The 21,854-nt window shown below is 47.5% G+C and overlaps 1 protein-coding gene across 1 annotated transcript in view; it reads right to left on the bottom strand.

Annotated features, from left to right (window-relative positions):
• Positions 1-1,046: 1,046 nt before the first annotated feature.
• Positions 1,047-21,854, bottom strand: part of Slc5a1 (solute carrier family 5 member 1) — a 72,569-nt gene continuing 51,761 nt past the window's right edge. The window contains exons 6-15 of the mRNA XM_055623913.1: positions 20,819-20,924; positions 19,344-19,424; positions 18,056-18,276; positions 17,741-17,876; positions 15,807-15,914; positions 12,092-12,242; positions 9,950-10,118; positions 7,353-7,568; positions 4,515-4,620; positions 1,047-2,832 (exon numbers count right to left, since the gene is read on the bottom strand). Coding sequence (XP_055479888.1) covers positions 2,609-2,832; positions 4,515-4,620; positions 7,353-7,568; positions 9,950-10,118; positions 12,092-12,242; positions 15,807-15,914; positions 17,741-17,876; positions 18,056-18,276; positions 19,344-19,424; positions 20,819-20,924 — 1,518 coding nt within the window. The 3' untranslated portion in view covers positions 1,047-2,608. The remainder of the gene's footprint in view (positions 2,833-4,514; positions 4,621-7,352; positions 7,569-9,949; positions 10,119-12,091; positions 12,243-15,806; positions 15,915-17,740; positions 17,877-18,055; positions 18,277-19,343; positions 19,425-20,818; positions 20,925-21,854) is intronic.

Below are 21,854 nucleotides of genomic sequence, written 5' to 3'. Positions count from 1 at the left end.
TGTATATGTGTAAATGTGTGTTTAAGTGTGTCTATGTGTGTGTCTGTTTGTCTAAGTGTGTCTATGTGTGGCAAGCACAAAATCCCAGCTTGGCACCTCAAGTCACAGCAGAACTAAGTGCATCCTCTCCCACTGGGGCCTGACAGGGCAGCCCAGCTCAGGGAAAGGGATCCAGAGACAGAGACAGCCCCTGTTCCCATTGTTAGGGGACCCACATGTTGACCCGGCTACATATCTGCTACATGTGTGTAGGGGTCTGGATCCAGTCCAAGCATGTCTTCGGTGGCTGGTTCAGTCTCTGCGAGCCCCATGGGCCTAAGTTAACTGACTCTGCAGGTCTTCCTGTGGTGTCCTTGACCCTCTCTGCCTCCCTCTCTTCTTCCTCCCACTCTTCCACAGACTCCCTGAGCTCGGCCTATTGCTTGGCTGTGGGTCTCTTCATCTGCTTCCTTCAGATGCTGGATCAAGCCTCTCAGAAGACAGTTATGCTAGGCTCCTGTCTACAAGCATAGCAGAGTATCATTAATAGTGACGGGGTTGGCTCTTTCCCACGGGGTGGGTCTCAGGTTGGGCCCCTCACTGGTTTGCCTTTCCCTCAATCTCTGTTCCACCTTTACCCCTACGCTTCTTGTAGGCAAGACACATTTGGGGTCAAAAGTTTTATGGATGGATTTCCGGCTACAGGAGGTTTCAACTTTATGCTCCCTAACACCTGCTGCTTGGGGTCTCAGCTAAGGTCGCTCCCGTAGATTGGCCACAATTTTTAATTGTTCAAATGTGTGTGAAAGCTCACACGTGTGTGTCCCATATCTGAAGTTAACCACAATTAGGTTCACTGTAATTTCAAACTTGTTAGTATTTTAATGTTTTTATTTTTATCAACCTAATACCCTTTAACCAATGGGACTATAAAAAAAAAAACTTAATATAGCATTTGCATGGTATTTTCTTGTGTCTCCCATGACCTTCCCAAGGGTCTTCACGCCACGTGTGCGTGATCCTATGAGCACCATGATTTTCCATCTTTCACACAGAAAAATACACAGTCCAGACAAAATAATTTATTACAGTATGTACAGTAAATCATTGGCAGTGCAGTGAGCACAGGGCAATGTTGACACTCCCATCCGCAAGCTTCCGTCCCCGCCCTTCCTCCTCTCAAGACTCACAGCCCACCACAGAGCCCACGGAGACCTGACTAATTCCCCGCTTTTCCTCTTCTCAGCCTGGCTTACAGGGCCCAGGGACCTCACACAGCTCTCTCCAGGCCTTCCGTCTCGTGTAACAACAGGCTGTCCGTTGACACGCGGAGCTGCGTCTATGCCCGGTGCCTCACTCGGCTCTTTCCTAGGCTAGCCTGAAATCGTTCTGCAGCAACACGCTGAGTTCCTAGCTGCAATGGGGTAACATTACAATATAACTGAGATCTTGCAAGTATATTTTAATTAATTTTAGGGTCAGCGAAAATTATTTTCCCATGGGAAACCAGCTCCACATGAACGGTCTTCTTCCAGCTAAACGTGCCAGGCACTGCCATTCGGACCCGAGGCCGCCTGCCTTCGTCCTGCCAGTGGGTGAACACCAATCAGGACACCTCATGGGGCGGCCGTGGTGGCCATGTGAACACATGGGAAAGAGGGCCCCAGGCTAATTATTTCAGTGATTCCCAGGGGAGTATGCTGCATCGGGATGGCAGGGGTCCCTGCAGGAGCCTTTACTGTCCTGTCACGTAGTGTCAGCTTCTAAGTCCATATCGCAGGTCAACATCGGTGAGGCAGAGGGTCACTAGAAAGTGCATTCCCTAACAGACACCAAAGGTACACTTTGTGCAGTCACAGAAAGAAAAGAAAAGAAAGGCATAGCAAGGCCAGGCAGCACCCATCAACAAATGCCATAAAAATGTAGGATGTCAACAAATATTCCTGAGTGGCTAAGACACTTCAGGCGCAGTGAACACCAAGATGAGTAACAAACACAGGAGACATACCAGAGATTTCCACTTCAACAACTCAAGTCGTCTGCATCTCCAATGACTGTGAGTCCCCCTCTTCCGGTAAATGCTGTCTTCTTGAGACTGCCACTTTAAAGAATACACTTTTGGGACAAGGTGTATCGTCAGATTCTGGGTATTTTTCTATTTGTCAAATTGATTTTCTTTTTAGTAGAAAAAAAAATCTAGAGGGATGTGGTGACAGGGGTTTTCTTTAAAAAAAAGAGGAGGAAGAGGTGATGGGCCAGGTAGAAACATGACAGGAACCAGACTACAATCTCTAAAAAAATAGTACTTAAGGATTATAAACAGTAATTACAAGCTACCTGAGACAAAGTGCTTCAGACAGCACAGGATTCTGTGTCTTAGTCTGACTCTGTGTCTGAGTCCACTTCACTTCTAAAGCTCCAGTGTGGACAGATAAGTATGTCACACTGGCTTCAAACGCGTGAGTTCACAGCACAGCAATCATCTTCCTCCAGCAAGCCTATAATCACACATGTACATCTTTTATCTCAGTGGGTAAAATTTACAACTGGCCAGGTTCCCCTCACTACCTCAGAATGGGTCTAAAGGGAACAATCCCAGACTTGCCAAGTCCACCACGGAAGGCAGGATTCAGGCAAAATAGGCATGGCAAAAGACAGCCACGGCCAGCAGGATGATGCCGTTGATGTTCATCACTGTCCTCCACAAAGGCTTCTCAGAGGTGTCCGTCATCTTCATCTTCATGGCTTCCTCCTCTTCCTTAGTCATCTTCGGTCCTTTCCCCTGGTCCAGCCCACAAAACAGGTCATATGCCCTCCTGAAGCATCCTTTCTTCTTTTGGGGGACTTCTGTGTCTGCAGAAAGACATAAAGGGGCTTTTGGATAAAAAGGCTAAAAATGTCCAGAAAGAGTTTCCAGGGAAGGTGGAAGGCCACAAAGCATTTGCCATCCATAGAAACGCCCCAGTTCTCTTGCTCTCGGGACTGGAAATGGAATTCAATGTTCAAAGGAGTTTAAGCATGAGACAGTGTTGAACTGGATTCTGCATTCTCATGATTTACTAGTCTAAGTTTTATCTCTTCCAGGACTAATAAAAAAAATGTGTCTTGATTTAGAACAGCCGAACAAGATAACATGATGAGAGCGGTGAGAGGGACAGCTGCCTTAGGAAGAGCAGGTGACAGATACAGACCCTGTATCTGTTCACCGCACCACTGGGTGGAGATGGGACGGGCCTGGCTCAGAGGAGAACTGGCTGTACTTGCATCTCCTAAGGTTTCACAGAGGACTCTGAGAAGGGCCTGATGCCAAGCAATGATCACCAATCCTTGCTGGGCTTAACCCAGCATGCCCAGACATGCTCACTCTGATTGGCCCTGACACCCAAAGCAGAGCCCGTCAAGGGAACAGAGGCCCTCTTGGGAGGTCCGTTGTGGTGCTGACAGACAGACACAGTTTCAAATGCCAGTTCTCCCCATTGTGAAATCCACCTCACTGCGTGTTCTAATACAATGTTCAGAGACTGCTGATCGGCACTTCCTGGTTTTTATAAGCCAGTCTGTTATGTCCTGGCTTGGTTTGGTGGGGTTAGGAACAGAGTCTGAAGCTGTAGCAGGCCTGGCCTCCCAACTGCTGTGATTAGGGGATTATGTGCCACCATTCCTAGCTTACACACTTTTACAACCAGAGCTTTAGCAATCAAGTGCGTCTGTGTATCGGAACTTTAGAATGGGGTGCTGAGGTTAAGTGTCCCCAGGCAGACAGCGAGTTTAGACACCCAGTGGGTCCACAGCTAGAAACGCGTGACGTTCTGGTGCCAGATTCACAGCTTGTTCTTCTTGGCGGAGTGCGATCCTGCAGAAGGACTAACGCTAGATGGAGCACAGGGGCGTGGGTGCCCACGCTTCCGCACACCTCACACGTGCACTCACCACGTGCGCACCTCCTCCACGCAGGGAGGAAAAGGTGCAGCCCTGAAGTTGGAGAAGGACTTAATTTAAAGGGTAGCTCAGGGACAGAGTGCTTGCTTTCCAGTGTGCTAAACCTACGTCAGACTCGATCCCAGGAAATGAAAAAAAAAAAAAAAAAAAAAATCATGAAGAATGTGTATGGATGTTAAGCGTCACCTTAAACCATCTAAAGAAACTGCATTTTTCCAATTTCCAATCCAGAGAGATCGAAAGAGGAAAGGTGTAAGATCCCAAGAGCCTCTGCCCCAAACTCCCAGTGTCACCAGAGGCGAACATAGCTTTGTGTACATCTCTCTTCGTTCACAGCATGTCAGCAAAGCCCGAGTTCTCCCACCCCAGACCACGCTCCAAATCAAGAACAAATTCTTCTTCGTCCGGAGTCACCGAGTGCTGCAACGCACGAGGAGCGAGGCAGTGGAAAGGTTTTTCTCTCACCTTCACCGTGTGGTGAACTTCCTCAAACACATACAATCTTTCACCCTGCCCCTCCCCCAGCCCCTGGGAAGAGACTCGAGCATTGATGAAGACATTTGCTAAAGACTTCGGTAAAAGGCTTCGGGACTCACCTATTTCAATCGTGTCCTTAGGGTCCTCCCGGGTTTCCTCCTCTCCTGCGTCCAGGTCGATACGCTCTTCTTTGCTGTTGCGCAGACTCCAGCACAGACGGTACAGCTGTGGAGAGGGCAGAGCATTGGCAGGAAGATGTAACCAGTGCCTTAGGCCAAGAATCTCGGGAAACAAAGAAGTATGCACCAAAAAGGGAAAAGAATATGGCCTCTCTGGACCAAGAAAACATGGAAAACTGCCCCTTCCACAGCATCCGTTCTACACATGGAAGAAACCCAAATGCAAATACACCTACTAAATATATCTCAACTCATCCCTAAATGAGGCATCTGTGCCATCACCTCCGAGGCTCGAGGAGTGTCACAGAGAGAGCATCTGGGGAGGAGTGCCCTGACTAGTGCTCATGAACTCCCTGTGGCTGTGGCCTGCACAAAATTGGCCATGTCACCATTTCCTTGTGTATGGAGACGGCGCTCACAAGACCCCACCCCGCACTGAGGGACTCTGGACAACTCAAGAGGAGGGAGTGTCATTTTCTTCAATGGGCTAGCCAGTGATAAGACTCCATGTTCTGGTGACTGACTCCCTGCCCGTTCTCATGAAAGCAATCCTAATCAAGCTTTGTGGGTCAAAAGATGAGATTCAGAGTAAGAGGGGGCTTGTTGGAAAGAAAAAGTCTCAGGAGGAGAGACGTGGGATGAAAGATGGTAATGGATGATGTACGTGGCCAAAATTCAGTATATTTTTATGTGAAAGCATCCAAAAAATTAGAAGTAAAATAATAGTAATAGTAATAAAACAAAAAAATTAAAAACATAAGAATAAAAGAAAAACGAAATAAAAAAATACAATAAAATTTAAAGTATGGGGCCAGTGAGATGGTTCAGTGAATAGAGGTGCCTACAGCCAAGCGCGAAGACTTAGTTCAATCCCTGGGATCCACTGAGCAAAAGCAGACGGCCATCTCACACAAGTTACCCCGATCTTCATCTGTGCACTGTGGCATGCCTGTGCCCACCCACGAACTCTCACACATGCACAAAATACATAAATAAAATAGAATTTAAAGTTCTTAAAATCAAAAATGTCATGAAAAGAGACTGCCTGAAATATAAGTGCTTGTCATGTGAATGAATTCACTTTTCTCCTGATAAATTTGTTCTTTTCAGCACTGCTACTAAGAAACAAGACCAAACAGTCATTCATCCAAACCAGCACTGTCCGATGTTATTATCGAATACTGAGATATTATAGAAATAAAAACTATTAGCATGAGGCATATCAGCCCAGGGTAGAACAGGGCTAGCTGCTACTGGTATAGCTCGGAATGTGAGGTAGAAGTTTGAGAAAGCCTGAGAAATGCAAGGCGGAGTGTCCATCCTGATCTCTAATTCACAGGGAAGCTCAGTGCTAAATCTGTTTGAGGCTTCAATACTTCTGAAGGAAGTACAGGAAAATGCTTGATGCAGCACAAAGATTCCTACCCCGGAGCTGACGAGAGGCAAGCTGGAACCCCCAACTACAGATGCGGATCTCTTTACAGTAAGGGTTCTCTCAGCTCCTGATAATCTGACAGAGAAGTTAAAGGCCTCTGAAGGAGTCCACGCTGTTTGTGTGTGCCGGGGCAAAGTGTTCATACGACTCTTTTCTCGTTCCACAAACAAATGCCAGGTTCGGTTCATTTTCTAGCTCTGCTCGTTTGCAAACCTGAGAACAATAAAATTGCCTTTTTTGCGTTGGGCCACCAGACTACTTTGATTATGATAAAACGGGCCCGTGATTGGTTGTCCTTCTGTGAATTGGTAGATGGATGGCAGAACTTTAATCCAGCGGCAGCACATGCAACCGGAGAAGCGCACTACGGTTTCGGGAAGCTTAAAATGGGCGGACATTGGTAGTGTGCTGTGGTCTGATCGTCTCATCCGAAGCAAACAGCAGAAGGTAGTTGCCAGTGGGACAATATTAAGATTATCTCTGATTACGTCTTAATGCTGCTATCACGGGAGAACCTTTCTGATAAAAACCAAAAGAGATGCAGTTTGGGCTCTATTCTTTCTCCCTCTCTCACATGCAGCTTCTATCATGACACTGACTACCATGTTTTTTGTTTGGTTGTTTTTGGGTTTTGTGTGTGTGTATTTTGTGTTTGTTTGTTTGTTTGTTTTTTTCAAGACAGGGTTTCTCTGTGTAGCCTTGGCCATCCTTGCTTTGTAGACCAGGCTGGCTCCAAACTCACAGAGATCAGCCTGCCTCTGCCTCTGCCTCTCTGAGTGCTGGGATTACCGGTGTGTGCCACTGTGCCGAGCTGGCTACTGTGTTAGTGCGCTGCAAGAAGCCCCTCACCACACAAAACCCTCAACCTTGGGTTTTTCAGTATCCATAACTGTGAGAGAAACAAACTTTTATTATTTATAATCTACTCAGTCTTTGGCGTTCAATTATAACAGCAGGAAACAGAATAAAACATACTGTTAAAAATACCTCAACTAGAAAAAAGTCGAGGAGTAAGCCACAGTTTAGGTTTCCCTGAGCGGGGTGATTTTTGTGGCGTGTTCCATAGAAGAAATGTAACTTATTTTGGATGTGGGTTTCTAAGCTATTATGTTGCCTGTCAAGTGACCTTACTTCACTTGTAGCTGTTGCTCAGAGAGCAGAGTCCAGGGAATAGCCCGCAGGCTGAATTCTGGGCTCCGTCACTTGTACCCTTGCTTTCCATCCTGTTTCCTTCTCCATGGAACCAGGATAAGCTGGAACTATTTCAGTCATGAGGCACTCAGCTGGGTGCTGTGGCAAGGTGTGGGAAATGAGAGCAGGAAAGGTCTCCAGTGGATACTTACGTGCACATCTGGAATGGGCTTGGTGAGGAAGGAGATGATCAAGATGGTGATGACACAGAGGACGAAGAGGATGATGGCGAAGTACAGGTAGTGGACCCCGCAGATGATCGTGGGGCAGTTGCTGGGCTCCATGCAGCTCCCCGTTCCGTAGGCAAACTCCGTGATCATACGGGAGATTCCCACCAGAAAGCCTAGAATCAGTCCCCAGAAGGCTCCCTGGAAAAGAAAACCCTAGGTTAATTGTGTGGAAGGGAGAAAGCAACTGGCAATTTCATTTCCCTAAGCAGTAGAAGACAGAAGTGAAGAAATGGAGAAGAGGCTCCTCCAGAACATCAGAGGCCAGAGCACTGGAGTTCAGATTTGGGGCATGAGTCTGTCTTTCTTGTTTCAGCAAAAGATATGCTGGATCACAAAACAAGAATTCAAAATAGAATGCAAACAAATACTTGCTGATTGGTAGAGACTATTAAACAGTGTGTCTTAATTCAAGAACTTCCTTCTAACCTAAACACTAGTTTGAGAATGGGCAGTGTAGCTCAGTAGTGGAGTGTTTGCCTAGTAAGTGTGAGGTCATGGACAAAATCCTCAGGACCACACACACACAAATCTGTAATTATTTGAGCCTGCATAACTTCAGTAATGTTCTCACAAGACTCCAGATTCCAGTGCATTCTGATACAAAGGAATGACTTGAAATTTATTGTCTCTGAAGACATTAAAAAAAAAAAAGACATTTCCAGCAACCCACAGGTCTTTCTGCATCACATCTAACCTAGAGCCCTCCCAGGTCACCACGTCCTTCTCCAGGATCTAGCCCAGTGAGTTCCTCTGACTCCTTCAAGGCTTCTCCCCAGCCCACCTGCCTTAGCCCAGGACCACACATTCATAGGTCCATTTTGCCCAGCAGCCGACCTCTGGACCCAGCCAGATAGCCGACATCTCCTCCAGCTCAATGAGTCTCCCTGACCCTCCCCGTTTACACACCTGCCAGATCTACTCCTGGCCCCACAGGGCCTCAGTCTGCCCCCCCGCCCCCGTCCTCACTGAATACCTCGTTTGTATTATGTCAGACAGTTAGCCTGACACGTGGGTAGCCGCCACCCTTTCCCAACCCTCCCCACGTGGGTGGATGGTTGGACAGCTTATCCACCCATAGGCTGGTTTCTGTTGTACTTTAAATTTTGTATCATACCCCTGCTGATTCGGATTCACTGACCTGGATTTCAAAGGTGCTATTTCTAACCTGCTCTTGCTCTGTTTTTTTTTTTTTTTTTTTGTTTTTTTTTCCAGTTGTATCTTCCATTCTATTATACACATATAAACTCCTTCTTAAGACAGGGGAGACCTCTTCTAAGTCCCTGACGTTCCCCTTCCATTTCCACATTGGGCAAGGTTGAACTGGACATCTTGAATTCCCTCTTTCTTCTCTGACTTAAACCGCTCCAGCCCCACCTCCTCCAAGGAGCCCTCCCTGGCACTGGCAATGTTAACACACAATGCCCTCTTTGAATCCCTGCCTACTTAGACTCATTTGTCATCTCTCTTACACAGTCTCCCAGGTGAACTGCTTGAACACCAGGACTTTGTTCTTCCCTGGGCCCCGAGGAGTTCTGACTAGAATTCCTCTGTAGGGAACTTGTATTAGGACATCCTCTGGGGTTGCTCACCCAGAGAGACTACAAACAAAATTTCCTAAGCAGAGCTACAGAGTCAAGTCAGAGTCACAGAGATTGGATGGACAGAAACAGCGAAGCCATACTAGTGAGCAGCCAGGTGTGTGCGAAGACTGTGGGAATGCCTGATTGCGCACACCATGCAGCAGAGAAAGCGAGAGGTGACAGGAGGAGCCTTCAGTCAGCTCTCCTGCCTTCCTGTCCACCAGAGGCTTCAGAGTGGAGAAGTCTTACTGCATAACGACCATGGGAAGCCTCCCCCTGTAGCTCACACATAAGCGTCCATCAGAGAAGTCATCACGGGGGCGGGGGGGACCTTATATGTGTAAATTACTTATGGCAAAGCTCACTGTGCACCAGTGAACCCGTGCCGGGGAGAAGCCGCATGAATGTGCAAAATGTGGGGTGGCCCTCATTTCTAACTCACACCTCATTCAACACCATACAACTTATCTTGTCAAAGAGTGAGGAAGAGGAGGCTCTCCTCTCATAGCCCTCACTCCACCTAGGAGACTCTCTGTCCTATTTATTTCTCCTGTGTTAACAAGGCCCTTACTGTTTTAAGTTAGTTTTCAGGAAGGCAATGTAAACACAAGCATTTCAGAGACTAATTTTAAAAAAAATATAAAACTAAGCACCTAAAAAGAAAAAAAAATGGATCAAAAATGTACACTCTTGGTTGGGACCTTGTAGCAAAATCAGGGGAGTCAGAGAGACACGGACCTGACACTGACTCTTAAGGGTTCACGCCGACTCTCAGGGAGACTCATGACTCCTTGAAACTCCCCATCCAAACCCTAGCTGCACATCCATTTCTGTTTGAAATCTCTGGAATGCAGAATCCTTCTCACGGGGAATGTGCAAACCCCCGTAAGCCACGCCTGCAGCACACGGCTTTTCTGAGGCCGCCGGAACGACACCTACCTGTTCATTGACTCTCTTGCAGAAGATGCCAAGCAGGAAGACAGCCGCAATGGGCGGCCCCAAGTAACTGGTGATGGACTGGATGTAATCAAAGAGCTGCCCGCTTTGAGCAGACTGCACGATGGGCACCCAGGCAATGCTGATGGCGATCAGCAAGAGGATGAACAACCTGAAACCAGAGCCCCGCGATAGAGTATCAGTGCTCTAAATGAATTAATGCATGCATATCAACAATAGTATCGATAAATACGTATATACATAGCAACAATAATGTCAATAACAAACATATATGCACACTCCTACATGCAAATGTTATCAGCATATATGATATACACGTGTGTATTACATAACTAAACACATAGCTCATATTGCCACAGTGAGGCAAAAGAAGCAGATTTATTCCTGGAGCATCTTTCTTCTTTACGCTGCTTACCAGAAAGTCATCTGTGTCTATCAACAGTGGAAACACATTTGACTGTCAGCTGTCAGCTAGGTCTAGTGACCTGACATAGAAAAATCCCACTTTGAGAAGAATCAAAATACAGGCGCACGGTTAATAGACTCTGGAGCGAGGCAATCATGAACCCACATTCCTATTGTTTCTGCGTGTTATAGAGCAAGTTACTTAATCTCTCGGCAAGACTCAAGTTCTCCAGCTGAAAACTCAGACTGAAAGGTTGGGATGAAGATAAATGAGAGAAAAACATCTCATAAACTTTTTAAAACACCGTCTTCTTTTCCTTCTTTCTTAGAAAGTTTTTAACAAAGTTAAGAACTTTAGCCAAAAAAGAGATTCGGAAGGAACAAGCTAGTTAGGATGTAATCAAGTTTTTCTGGCTCTCTCCCGTCAGCTTTTTCTTTTTCTTCTCCTTCAGTTTCACCTCACGTTGTAGAACTGTGGGAGATTCTCTTTCAAGCTCTTAGTACTTGCACACTTGATTTAATTATAAAAAGGACTAGAGTTTCCTTACCAGTGTGCATTTAAGACAAATGAGCAGTGTTTTCACATAGGTCTCCCTCTGAGAGGGCCTTCCCATACCACCCGCTTTTTACCCAAACCCTACCTGCCATTTTGACCCTAAGACCTCCCTCCACCAAGCCTCCCCCTACGACACTGTACCATGCTCTTCTCTTCCTTATCTGAGTCCTTGATTGCTCTTACAAACTACACAATTGTTGCATATCGCTGTGGGCTTGTTCAGTGCTGAGCAACCCCCCCCCCCCAACCAGTAGTTATGGGATGCACAAAAAAAACCACTGAGGTTCAATAAAATCATAGGGCCAAGAGAACTGCACAAGTTCTGGTTTTCTTTTCAGTAGGAGCCTTCCAGAATGAAAAAAAAAAAAAAAACCAATCGAGGTCTCAGTGCTGCTCCGCTCTGGGTACAAAGTAGCAGATTCTGTGCTGGTCAGATAGGCTTTTACGGAGGGGATCCTTATTTTCTCAAAAAATAAGGAGTAGGGATGCAGCCAAGTGGTAGAGCGTTTGCCTAGTATGTGCAAAGTGTCACATTCAATCCCAGCATCATTTATTAAAATGTATGTGCACATACTGATGATCTGTAATTTACAGAGTGTAATCGCCAATGAAACGTCTACCAACTTTCATTTCATTTTTAAACAAAAATGTTGCTTCAAAGGGGTGAGACGTCGGGAACATTTGGGCTCCAAAGAAGTGCAGTAAGAGGGGCGAGTGAGGAAAAGCTTCCAGGAGCAGCGCGGAGCCCTGGGCAGATGGCAGGCCTGGCTCTGCTCAGTCCAGGCTAGTTAAGGCACAGAGAACTTCATTCCGCTAATGCTCATTGGCAGCCTGAGGTAAACAAGTTGCTTTCTTCCGTCTCATCTAACTCCAGCGGGACATTTGTTCAGTTGCTTTCAATGTGAACTGAATTGCCAGGGCTGGGCTGTAGCTCTGGGGCACAGCACTTGCCCAGGGTGTACAAACCCCGAGTTCAATCACCCAGAACCACAGAAAATGAAAAGAAACTGCCAGGGAAGGGTACATATAACTGACCACAGAGATAACTCCAATTATACCAAGCGTCTGCCAATCCTGCCTAACGTGAGAGCTACCGTGAGTGGAACTTTCGTGATCTTTTAGTCTTCCGTGGTACGTGTTGGAGGGCGAGGTGCTGCATTTACCTTCCTGCAATCATGAGCTCCTTCTCGGATGCTTTCTTCCTGATCTTGGTGTAGATGTCCATGGTGAAGAGGGTGCTAGCACTGTTGAAGATGGAGGTCAAGGAGCTCATGAGTGAAGCCATCATCACGGACAACATAAGGCCTCGCAGTCCTGAAAGAGAACGAGGTTTTGGGTGACATATCCATCACCCTGACTCTCTGCTGTTCATGTGCCAGTACCCAAGTGTGTATGCTTTTAGAAGCCATGCCATGTCCTCAAATTAATCTCTCAAGACAGCATAGACATTTTAAGAAATGTACCGTAGCTTTAAATTCTGAGACCGCAGCAGACAATGATTTGGAGACAAGATGTATCTTAGAAACTTTCCAATTAAGTGGTAACAATAATGGTTTGGGGGACGAGCGTGGTGGTCCTGGCAGGTTCAACCTAGGGCACTTCCACAAGGACCCTCACCAAAGAGATCCGAGAGACCGCAGGAGGGTGTCTAAACTAGACTGAATGAGAATGAGAAGGTATCCATGAGTGGGAGCCTAGAGAAAAGGAGCCAGTCACATCTGGTAAGGGTGTACCATACCGAGGGTGATGTTGTCAGCTTGACTACATCTGGAATTAACAAAACAAAAAAAATCAAGTGGCTTGGGTACACCCGTGGGGGAATTTTTTTTTATTAAATCATTTGAGGTGGGAAGACCCACCTTTAATTCAGATCTTTTGACTCAGCTAGGCCCACCTTTATTCTGGGCCACACCTTCCGGTGGCCGCCTGTATAAAGGACATGGGGAAAGGGAGTTCTTGCCCTTTGCCTGTTTGCCCTCACTCTGGCTGGCAAGCCATCCCCTCCCGGCTTTGGAGCCGACTTCTTAGGGATTCCAGCGTATACTAAAGGCCAGCCGAGACACCCAGCCTTGTGAATTGAACAACTACTGAGTCCTGGGCTTCCTGTTAGAAGACAGTGGTTGTTGGGGTGGCTGGACCAGAGCCTGTGAGCCACTGTAATAGGTCACCTGCTGAAGCAGATCTGTGACAAGGACTGCCTGGCCTGCAGCAAGACCCATTTAAGCTCTACCGACAGCAGCTTTGTCATCGGTGGGCTGAGCAGTGTAAGGACACGCAACTTAACCTCCTCTCATTTTTCTGTTCTTATTAAACTTTCATTCACTTACCTACTCAACCATTTTTTTTTAAATATAATTGTAAGGCAGCCTAGTCCCCCAAAAGATCAGAGCATATCTGACTAGGTAAGATAAAAAAAAAAAAAGGTAAAAGTAGACAGGAAGATAAGTACAAGATAATTAGGAGACAAAATGGACAGAACTGATGAGGATTAGTGAGGGGGAAAAGCTGAATCGCTGAGAGAAAGCTGAATCTACAAGTGGGACCAAAAAGAGGCAGCCTGAGGAGATGGGAAAAGAGAGAAACAGGGTAATGTAATGGGAGTTTTGGTTTCTGTGTAAACTCAGTTATATTATGTAAATATGCTTTTGCTTTAATCCCAAATGTGAGATTATAGTTGGGCTACAGTTTGTCCACAGCTATTAATTGTTTTGTGTGGGGCATGGCTTTTGCCAGCTGGAAACAGTCCTTCCACGTGTGGCATGGAGAGGGCCGTGGTCTAGGGCTCTGAGCATATGAATTTGAGAGCCAGGAAAGAGAAGGTGGGTCATGTGGCGTGTGGCTTGTGGAATGTGGCATGTAGCCATTTGGAGAAATCAGAGACAGGACAGTGTGGTGGTCTGGAGCAGACAGACAGAGAGAAACACTTTGGGGTGCAACAGCTTGAAGAAGACCGCTGGCTGCAGCTGCCGGTGACGGAGATTGGTACAGAGCCCTAAAAGAACCCATTGACCCTAGACAGCCGGGAGAAATAAAGCGGCCCTCTCTCCCTGCTAATCTTCTCTCTCCTGCATAGGGTTGGAAGGTTGGAAGAGGGGTTGAGGCATAAACAACCCAACTAAAATAGAGTTATAAAAAAGAATGCTACAGGGTAATATTATGAATCCAAAGAGAAAGATTTAAGGGAGACAACCGATTAATAATATTAAATGCTATTGAGTAGTGAATGGAGAGTGCCACTGAGAGTGGGAAATATTTGTGTGGTATAGCACAAGAAAGGCACTGGGAATTCAGTATTCACAGAAGCCAAAGAGGCCAGAAACAACACATGCACAGACAGTGGTTGTGGGTTTGCACGGGTCTTTTTGTTGTCCACTGTTCTAGGGTGGCACCACGCGCTGGGGTCTCACAAGGGCGGGCAGGCAGAGCGCCAAGTCAGAGAAGTAACATAATTCCTGCAAAGACCAGTGTGACTTTTGCTCATTGGGACCTCAATTAATAAGCAGCCAAGTTCAGGGAGTTAAATATTACTCCCACTCTTCTATGATTTGAATGCAAATGGTTTGCCCAAGGTTGTGCAGAAAGTTTGTGGTGAAAAGTTAGAAAAGAAAGCCAGATGTGGCAGAGCACCCTGGCAATTCAGGCACCGGGGAAGCTAGACAAGAAGGCTGACTTCATTTCAGTTCACAGTTGGCCTGTCCTACATAACAAGACTGTGCCTCAAAAGAACAGAAAGCGTAATGAACAAACGAGGGAAGGAAGCCTGAGACAGTGGGTGAAGCATTTGCTCCATCAGCCGCTGCAGGAAGCCAGGAACAGGGGCACGGGGGGAGTGATCAAAGAGCAGTGAACCGAGTCCATGATGGAGGCAGCCCCTCGCTCAGAGATCCACATGGAAACTGAGATGCCAATCGGCCACATCTGAGCAGGGGGTCTAGGTTCTCTCCATGCCTAGTAAAAACAGCCATTTTACCAAGAGCAATCTACAGATTCAATGCAATTCCCATCAAATTACCAACACAATTCTTTACAGACCTCGAAAGAAAAAGTCTCAACTTCATATGGAATAACAAGAAACCCAGAATAGCTAAAACAATCCTCTACAATAAAAGATCTTCTGCGGGTATCTCCATCCCTGATCTCAAGCGGTACTATAGAGCAACAGTAATAAAAACTGCATGGTACTGGCATAGAAACAGACTGGTAGGTCAATGGAACCGAACAGAAGACCCAGGAATAAACTCGCACACCTATGGACGCCTGATCTTTGACAGAGATGCCGAAACCATACAGTGGAGATCACATTTTTACCACCCATGTGTAAATACTTAGCTTGGTTCTGTTCCTTGGCAATTGTGCACAGGCTTGCAAGGTGCGCTAGGCACACACGTCTCGTTAGCGCTGTTTCCATTCTCCCTGTGTGGAGATTGTTGAACCCTGTGGGAGCTCTACTTTCAATGTTTTTCAGGAGCCTCCATTCTGTTTTCCAAAATGGCTGTCGTAAGTTACAGCGCCTTTGCTTAGCTGCTTTAAATTATTATCTAGACAGGCATGGGAAGGGAATTTCTCTTCCCCTCAACAAATTTTCCTATTATTTCCTTTCTTAGCCCAACTGATGAAGAAGACCCAGAACTTCTAGATCCCTGCTGAGCCATATGCCATATTAAACTAAACACACACACACACACACACACACACACACACACACACACACACACAGAGAGAGAGAGAGAGAGAGAGAGAGAGAGAGAGAGAGAGAGAGAGATACATAGAGAAATGGGGCTTTTACCTTTGAGCACACCCCTGGCTCAGAAATGGCTTTGCCCCAGAATGTATCCAGGTGGAACCCAAACCAAATTCCCCCCCCCCTGAAAGCCTCACCATTAGGCATGAGCTCCACAACCAGGGTTGGATAGGCGATGTTGGAACAGCCCACGGGAGTGCCACAGTATCTCTTGCATTCGGAGGGGAGGACACAGGCAATTTTTTCTAGAGAGAGATGAAGAGTCTTATCAGCAAGTGTTCATGGGGAGACAGATGCCATGCTTACCTTCTTAAAGCAGCACCTCAAACAGGACATTTCTGCTCAACACCCGAAATGGTGCCAGGAGAAAAACATCTCCCACCTAAGCCTGTCTGTAGCATACCCCTGCCCTGTCAGTCCTGATTCACCTTGAAGCTGTCAGAAAAGAGGGTTCTGAGGCGGAGAAGGAAAGGACACAAAGAAATGATCTGTGGGGAAGAGGAGACACTATCACCTAAAGAGCTTGATGATGATAATTGTCTTTTTTTTTTTCCTCTCCTGAAAATCATGGTAACTTGTGGCTCCTAGATTTGAGGTTTATTTTGATTAGCTCTTAGACATAGAGTCAAACTCTAGAAAACTGGGGCGATTCCCAAGATGTGAGAAATCTGGAGCAGAGGTAAGAAAGAAATAGACTGGGAGGAGAAGAAAACAAGATCTCGACTCTGGGAGAAAATTCCAGGAACTTGTATAGAATTCAGCTGAACAAGCGTGTGTTAAGCACTCATTTAGCATTGCTGCACACAGCGCCAAATCCCTACAGCAGTGTTTTCTAAGTGTGTGCAGTAGCCATGGAGGTATGAGCCATTCTGTTTGCTGAACAGCTGACTCTTGGTGTGCACGTGTGACCGGTTTCCGGTTCTCCTTACCCAGTGGATTCCAAAGACTGCAGGCGCTCAACCCCTCAGACAGCATCGCCCCTGCTACTCCACACACCTCCCCCTTAAGTGTCCAGATTACTTACAATACGTCATAAGCTGTAAACGCTACAGAAATAGTTGTTCTACTATATTGTTTGGGGAAAGTGATAAGCAAAAATTGACATATTTCCAGTATAGACGCAAATCTTTTAATGTTTTTCAAGGTGTAGCTAGTTGGATACCCACAGATGTGTGATTAGGAAGACAGAGGGCAACTGTGTCTTTATCGTGTGGGCAAGCCCATACAGGAACGTGAGAGCCAAGGACAACACAGCAGACGCCTGCCAACACTTCTGACTTCATTTTGGAGGGTGCTTGCCAAACCGTCACTCTGTGGTGCTTTGTTTATTTATTGCTGTCATCTGTGCATTTCAGAATGGTTCTGATTCAGGACAGCTAACCAAAAGCTATCTTTATTAAGAACAAGCATGTAAATAGCAACACTCAGAGGCCACAAAAAGACCAAAGATGTGTCTGTCACTCAAGATGGCAAAGCATAAGGTGTGGGACACCCATGAGGAAACAAGCCACAAAACGGGGCTCAGAACACAGGGCCACCAGCACAGAGCACAGGGCCACCAGCACAGAGCACAGGGCCACCAGCACAGAGCACAGGGCTGGCTGGGCCCTTTGGACATTAAAATTACAAAACAAATTATTAGACACCACTACAAGCCTGGGGCCAGGGTACAGAACTTCAGGAGAGCAAACACTATTTCCTGAAGAGGGAACCTGGATGATGTCATGACTGTGGGAGATTAGGGGATTAAAAATGAGTGTGAGAAATGAGGGAGTTGATTCTCTCCTGCTGCAGTTGCCTCCGGAGTTTGGGTCCAGGGTATCAGGCGAACCTGCTATAAACAACTTTAAAACCATGACACACAAATAAATAATAAATTTATCTAAGAAGAAATCAGGGAAGACAAGGCAAACTTTCTATGCCCCAGGGTGCACGCACTGCCTGACACAGAAAAACCCAGATGCTTGGTAATCACGGCGTGAAGAAAGAGTGCAAAGCCGGAGCGGAGGGCTTCCCAAGGACCGTCGAGACAGCAAAGTGGGACTGGACTGAGCTCCGCTAGAGGAATTACCTGTGTAAAGAATCCGGCTGATCATCCCCGGCATCACCATGAGGAACATGGGCAATAGCTTCAGATAGCCGCACAGGATGCAGCCGGCCTTCACATGAGACAAGTTCTTGGCCGAGAGGCAGCGCTGCACAATGACCTGCCGGGAACATCCCAGTGAGGAGGTGTGCAGCCGTGATCCCGTGACCCCCTTCTCTATCCCAGCTTCCCTGTTTGGGGTCTTTAGCCTCGGTCCCCAGCAACCCACGGAGCCAACCAGCCCGACAGGTGGGAGTCTCGGTCATGGGCCCTGTCCACCCACATGCCCAGACCGCGTACCTGATCTGTGCACCAGTACCACAAGGAGAGAATGGCCAGGCCAAAGATGAGCCCGGGCCATGGCATGTCTCCCTTAATAGGATCTCGGAATATATGGAAAGAGTCGGCCCTGGGGACGTAGCATTCTTCCTTGATGGTGATATTTCCGTCAGAAACCAAAGTTGGAATAGCTTTCATGTACTTCTCCATGAAGGCATCATACCCTCCTACTTCGTGGAAAGCTGAAAATATTGGTACCAACAAAGAACTATGTGAACATTTTAGCTCCTTGGAGTACAAGGACACCAGCATAAGAAAATATCCTTGATGTGTGGTTTGGGGAAAGCACCTTCCTGCTAGGTCTCAGGTTTCCCATTTATTGGAAACAGGAGTGTTAATCTCTGCCCCGCCTTCTTGGGAGACACTATGGCATTTCAAAGCAGCAACTTGTGGTACTGCCCTGACTGCAAACAGTGTTGAAAGGGGAGGCCTTGGCTTTGGGCCATAGGCATGACTGTCAGCCATGGTCTTTAGGTCTCAGAACACAGACTAGAACACATAGTAGCCTTCTGGAGACGGGACATGGGCCCAAACAGCTGGCCCCAGGGATGCTTCAGGAATGGGTGAGGAATCAGAACCCTGAGTCAAGTCATTCTATCCTGTGCCTTGCTGAACCCCCAAGAGCCTACCAGGGGAAACCAAATGAAAATTCTTAGAAAACTACACTCTGGAGTGTAGATAAGAGTCCTTGAAAGACACCCAGAGGGTCCTAGGCACCTACAGACAAGAAGCGTCTTAAATCTTCTTGTAACAACTAGGTTTTCCAACGCCATCTTTTATAGTCAAGTAAAGTTTCAAGAGATGGTAGGAGATGCCAGCAGTGAGTGAACAATTTTTCAATATTGTCAAGTAAAGCATTAAACAATGCATGAACACTGGACTTTAACATCACGATGTACACAAGACACAGTTTCAGACTGAACATATAACGTGCGAATCTCTGTCACTTGCAGCCTTATTCATTTTTTACCCAGGTGCCCTGTGGACACAGCACCAGATCACTTCACTGGGGACCACCGACCCAGGCTGTAGACAGCAAACGAGGGGAGATCAAGTGGACCTTGGGTGTGCTTCCACAGGTGTCCTTCAGGGACAAGGTGGTGCCCACAAGAGTGGCCAGTTAGGGCTGGGCCACTGCCCCAACCTAAGCAGAGCATGCAGGCAGGCAAGGCAGTCTTGCTCTTCTCTTCTCTTCCCAGAACCCTGCACCTCTGCCACCTCCTCTCCAGCTGGCCCCAGCAACACTTACCAAACCCAGTCAGGATTAAAGACCCAATCAGCATGATCACTGTCTGCAAGGTGTCCGTGTAAATCACAGCTGCCAGGCCCCCTAAGCAGGCAGAAAGATGATAGGTCACATGGAGTGGGTGGCTGTCCACCTGCTTCCCTTTCCTGCCAACTGCCCCCTCTCTACCACAAGGCATCATCACCACTGCCGCCATGACCTACCCGCCTTTCCTTCCTTCCCTCCCTAATCCTGCTGCAACATCCTGCTACTGAGGATGTTTCTGACCTTCCCTTCTCATGAAAGCACCCTCAAGGCCTGGAGAAAGGATGACGTTTGTCTATATCTTAGCAGAGTGTACTAGTTGTGAGCTTTTTAAACTAGGAGATGGCTCAAAAGAGCGCCTGCTCTGGCCCTCCTCCTCACTCCTCAATACCTATGGCAGGCAGAAGAGCTGGCCCTGGGGTCATAAGAGTGGGTGAGCTGGCCCTGCCCCTCATCTGCTGAGCAGTGATGCAGATGAGAGAAAGATGCCCTCCTCCCCTCTTTGTCCCTCCCCATCCATGGCAGAAGAGCTGGCCTCAGGGTCATGAGAGTGTGAGAGCTGTCGCTGCCTCTCACCTGCTGCAGCACTCAGCAGAGCTCCTGGTTGTGGGGGGTGCTGGTGAGCCAGCCCCAAGAGAATGAGAGTGGAAGAGCTGGAGGGCTGACCAGCTCAGATGCCTCCCAGGCCAGATCCGGGTCTTTGAATTGGCCCACTCCAACATCTGTCCCATTGATGGACTGCCGGAGTGCTTGAAGGGGCCAGGTCTAAAGATCCTTTAAAGAGTTTGCTCTTTTTTTTGTTTTGTTTTTACTTTGTAATGCTAGAGATGGAACCCAGGATGCCCCCCCCAAAAAAAACCTCTCTCTCTCTCTCTCTCTCTCTCTCTCTCGCTGTGTGAGAGAGTGTGTGTGCATGAGACAGGCAATTGTGCTAACTGTAAGTTAGCTTCCCAACCCCCCTAAGTAATGTCTTGTCCTTGCATTTACAGGGCTCCCACGGAGCATGGAGTTCCACCATTGATCCTCTCTCCTCCATTCCCACAAGGAGCACCAAGGTCTGTGCTGTCCTCAAACCTTACTCCAAGACCTCTTTGCATATCTTTCTCCCACTTCGCTATGGCTCCCAATCTCATCACCTTAATTCTCACCCTCTTGAGTTCCCAGTAACCGCCTTCTTCAGGTAGCCGCTGGCTCATCTTGCTTCTAAGCCACGCCATGCCCATTCCTGCCACCAATTCCACCATTCCTGCCACTTCACTCATGTCTTCACCGGGCGTTCCTCTAATTGCCCCAGCTTAGCCACATTGTCCCTCAGCCTTCAGAGCCAAGCTCTTCCCGAATGCCTGTGAGATGTCCTGACCCGTCCAGCCAGTGCGGGAGCTTTCACAAGGCTTTGTCACACGTGCCTAACCCCGAACCAAGCTTGAGCCACCAATTCGCTGGAATGGACTCACCCGTGATCGTATAAAGGGCAGTGATCGCCAGCAGAATAAAGATGGCCAAGTATATATCCAGGCCCAGGGCTAGGTTGATGAATATGGCTCCAGAGAAGATGTCTGCCTAGAAGGAGAGAGGAGAGGGGGAGGCAAAAGTGAGGCAGGCTGTCTGGTCACGGGCCATCCCTGGGTTTCCAAGCAAGCTTTATTCATGAGAGTAGTTAGCATTTTACAAGAAAAAAGAGAACTCTAGGGTTTTAAAAAATCTATGAAATGCTAGATTAAGCAAACTGAAGCTGGCTTCTGCGCCACGCAGCACCCCTCATCTTTAACACACGTCGCACACTGTGAATAGCCAGCTGAGGATCACCAGACAGGGTGCGTCACAGATACTGAGCCATGAAAGAGGCTCTCAGCACCCCACCTGCCACCCATGGCTCCTGGCCAGCACCCCTGGTTTGTACGCATCAGTGTGCACAAATCAGTGAACTCTAGCCACAGAAGCGGGTCTTCAGATCTGCCCGAGGGGAACCCAGCCCCGACTCACCACCCCTTCAAGATTTTAATTGTCCACCAGAGCACCAAGTGCCCCTGCCATGTTAGCAGTGCTTCTGTCTACACCGGCTGGCGTAATTTTCAGGACACATGTCCCCTCACACTGCTGGACTCTTCACACAATTCTGCCAGGTTTCTTTACCTCTAATAATGCTACCTGGCTGGACGGTGTGCAGTTGCTAATATCAACCAGAAGAGGGCGCCAAAACACTGTGCTACCAGGAAGAGGCAGCTTCCCGTTAATCTTGGTAAATCTTTTTCAGATTTGCAGGTAAAGAAATTAGACCTCTCCTCAATGGAGTGTGTGAGATTTTTGTTTGTTTGTGTGTGTGTGTGCGCGCGTGCGTGCGTGCGTGTGTGCGTGTGCGTGTGAGCGTGTGCGTGTGCGTGTGCGTGTGTATAAAATCTAATAAATTTTAGAAGTCTGCAAAAGGAATCCAGTCACACTCCTTGGGAAGGGGCCAACAGGATTGGACTACAGACACACACACACACACAC

Source organism: Psammomys obesus, unplaced genomic scaffold (assembly GCF_907164565.1).
Source record: "Psammomys obesus unplaced genomic scaffold, mPsaObe1.curated_primary_1811, whole genome shotgun sequence".
Lineage (NCBI taxonomy): Eukaryota > Metazoa > Chordata > Mammalia > Rodentia > Muridae > Psammomys > Psammomys obesus.
This window is presented reverse-complemented; position numbering and strand designations above follow the sequence as displayed.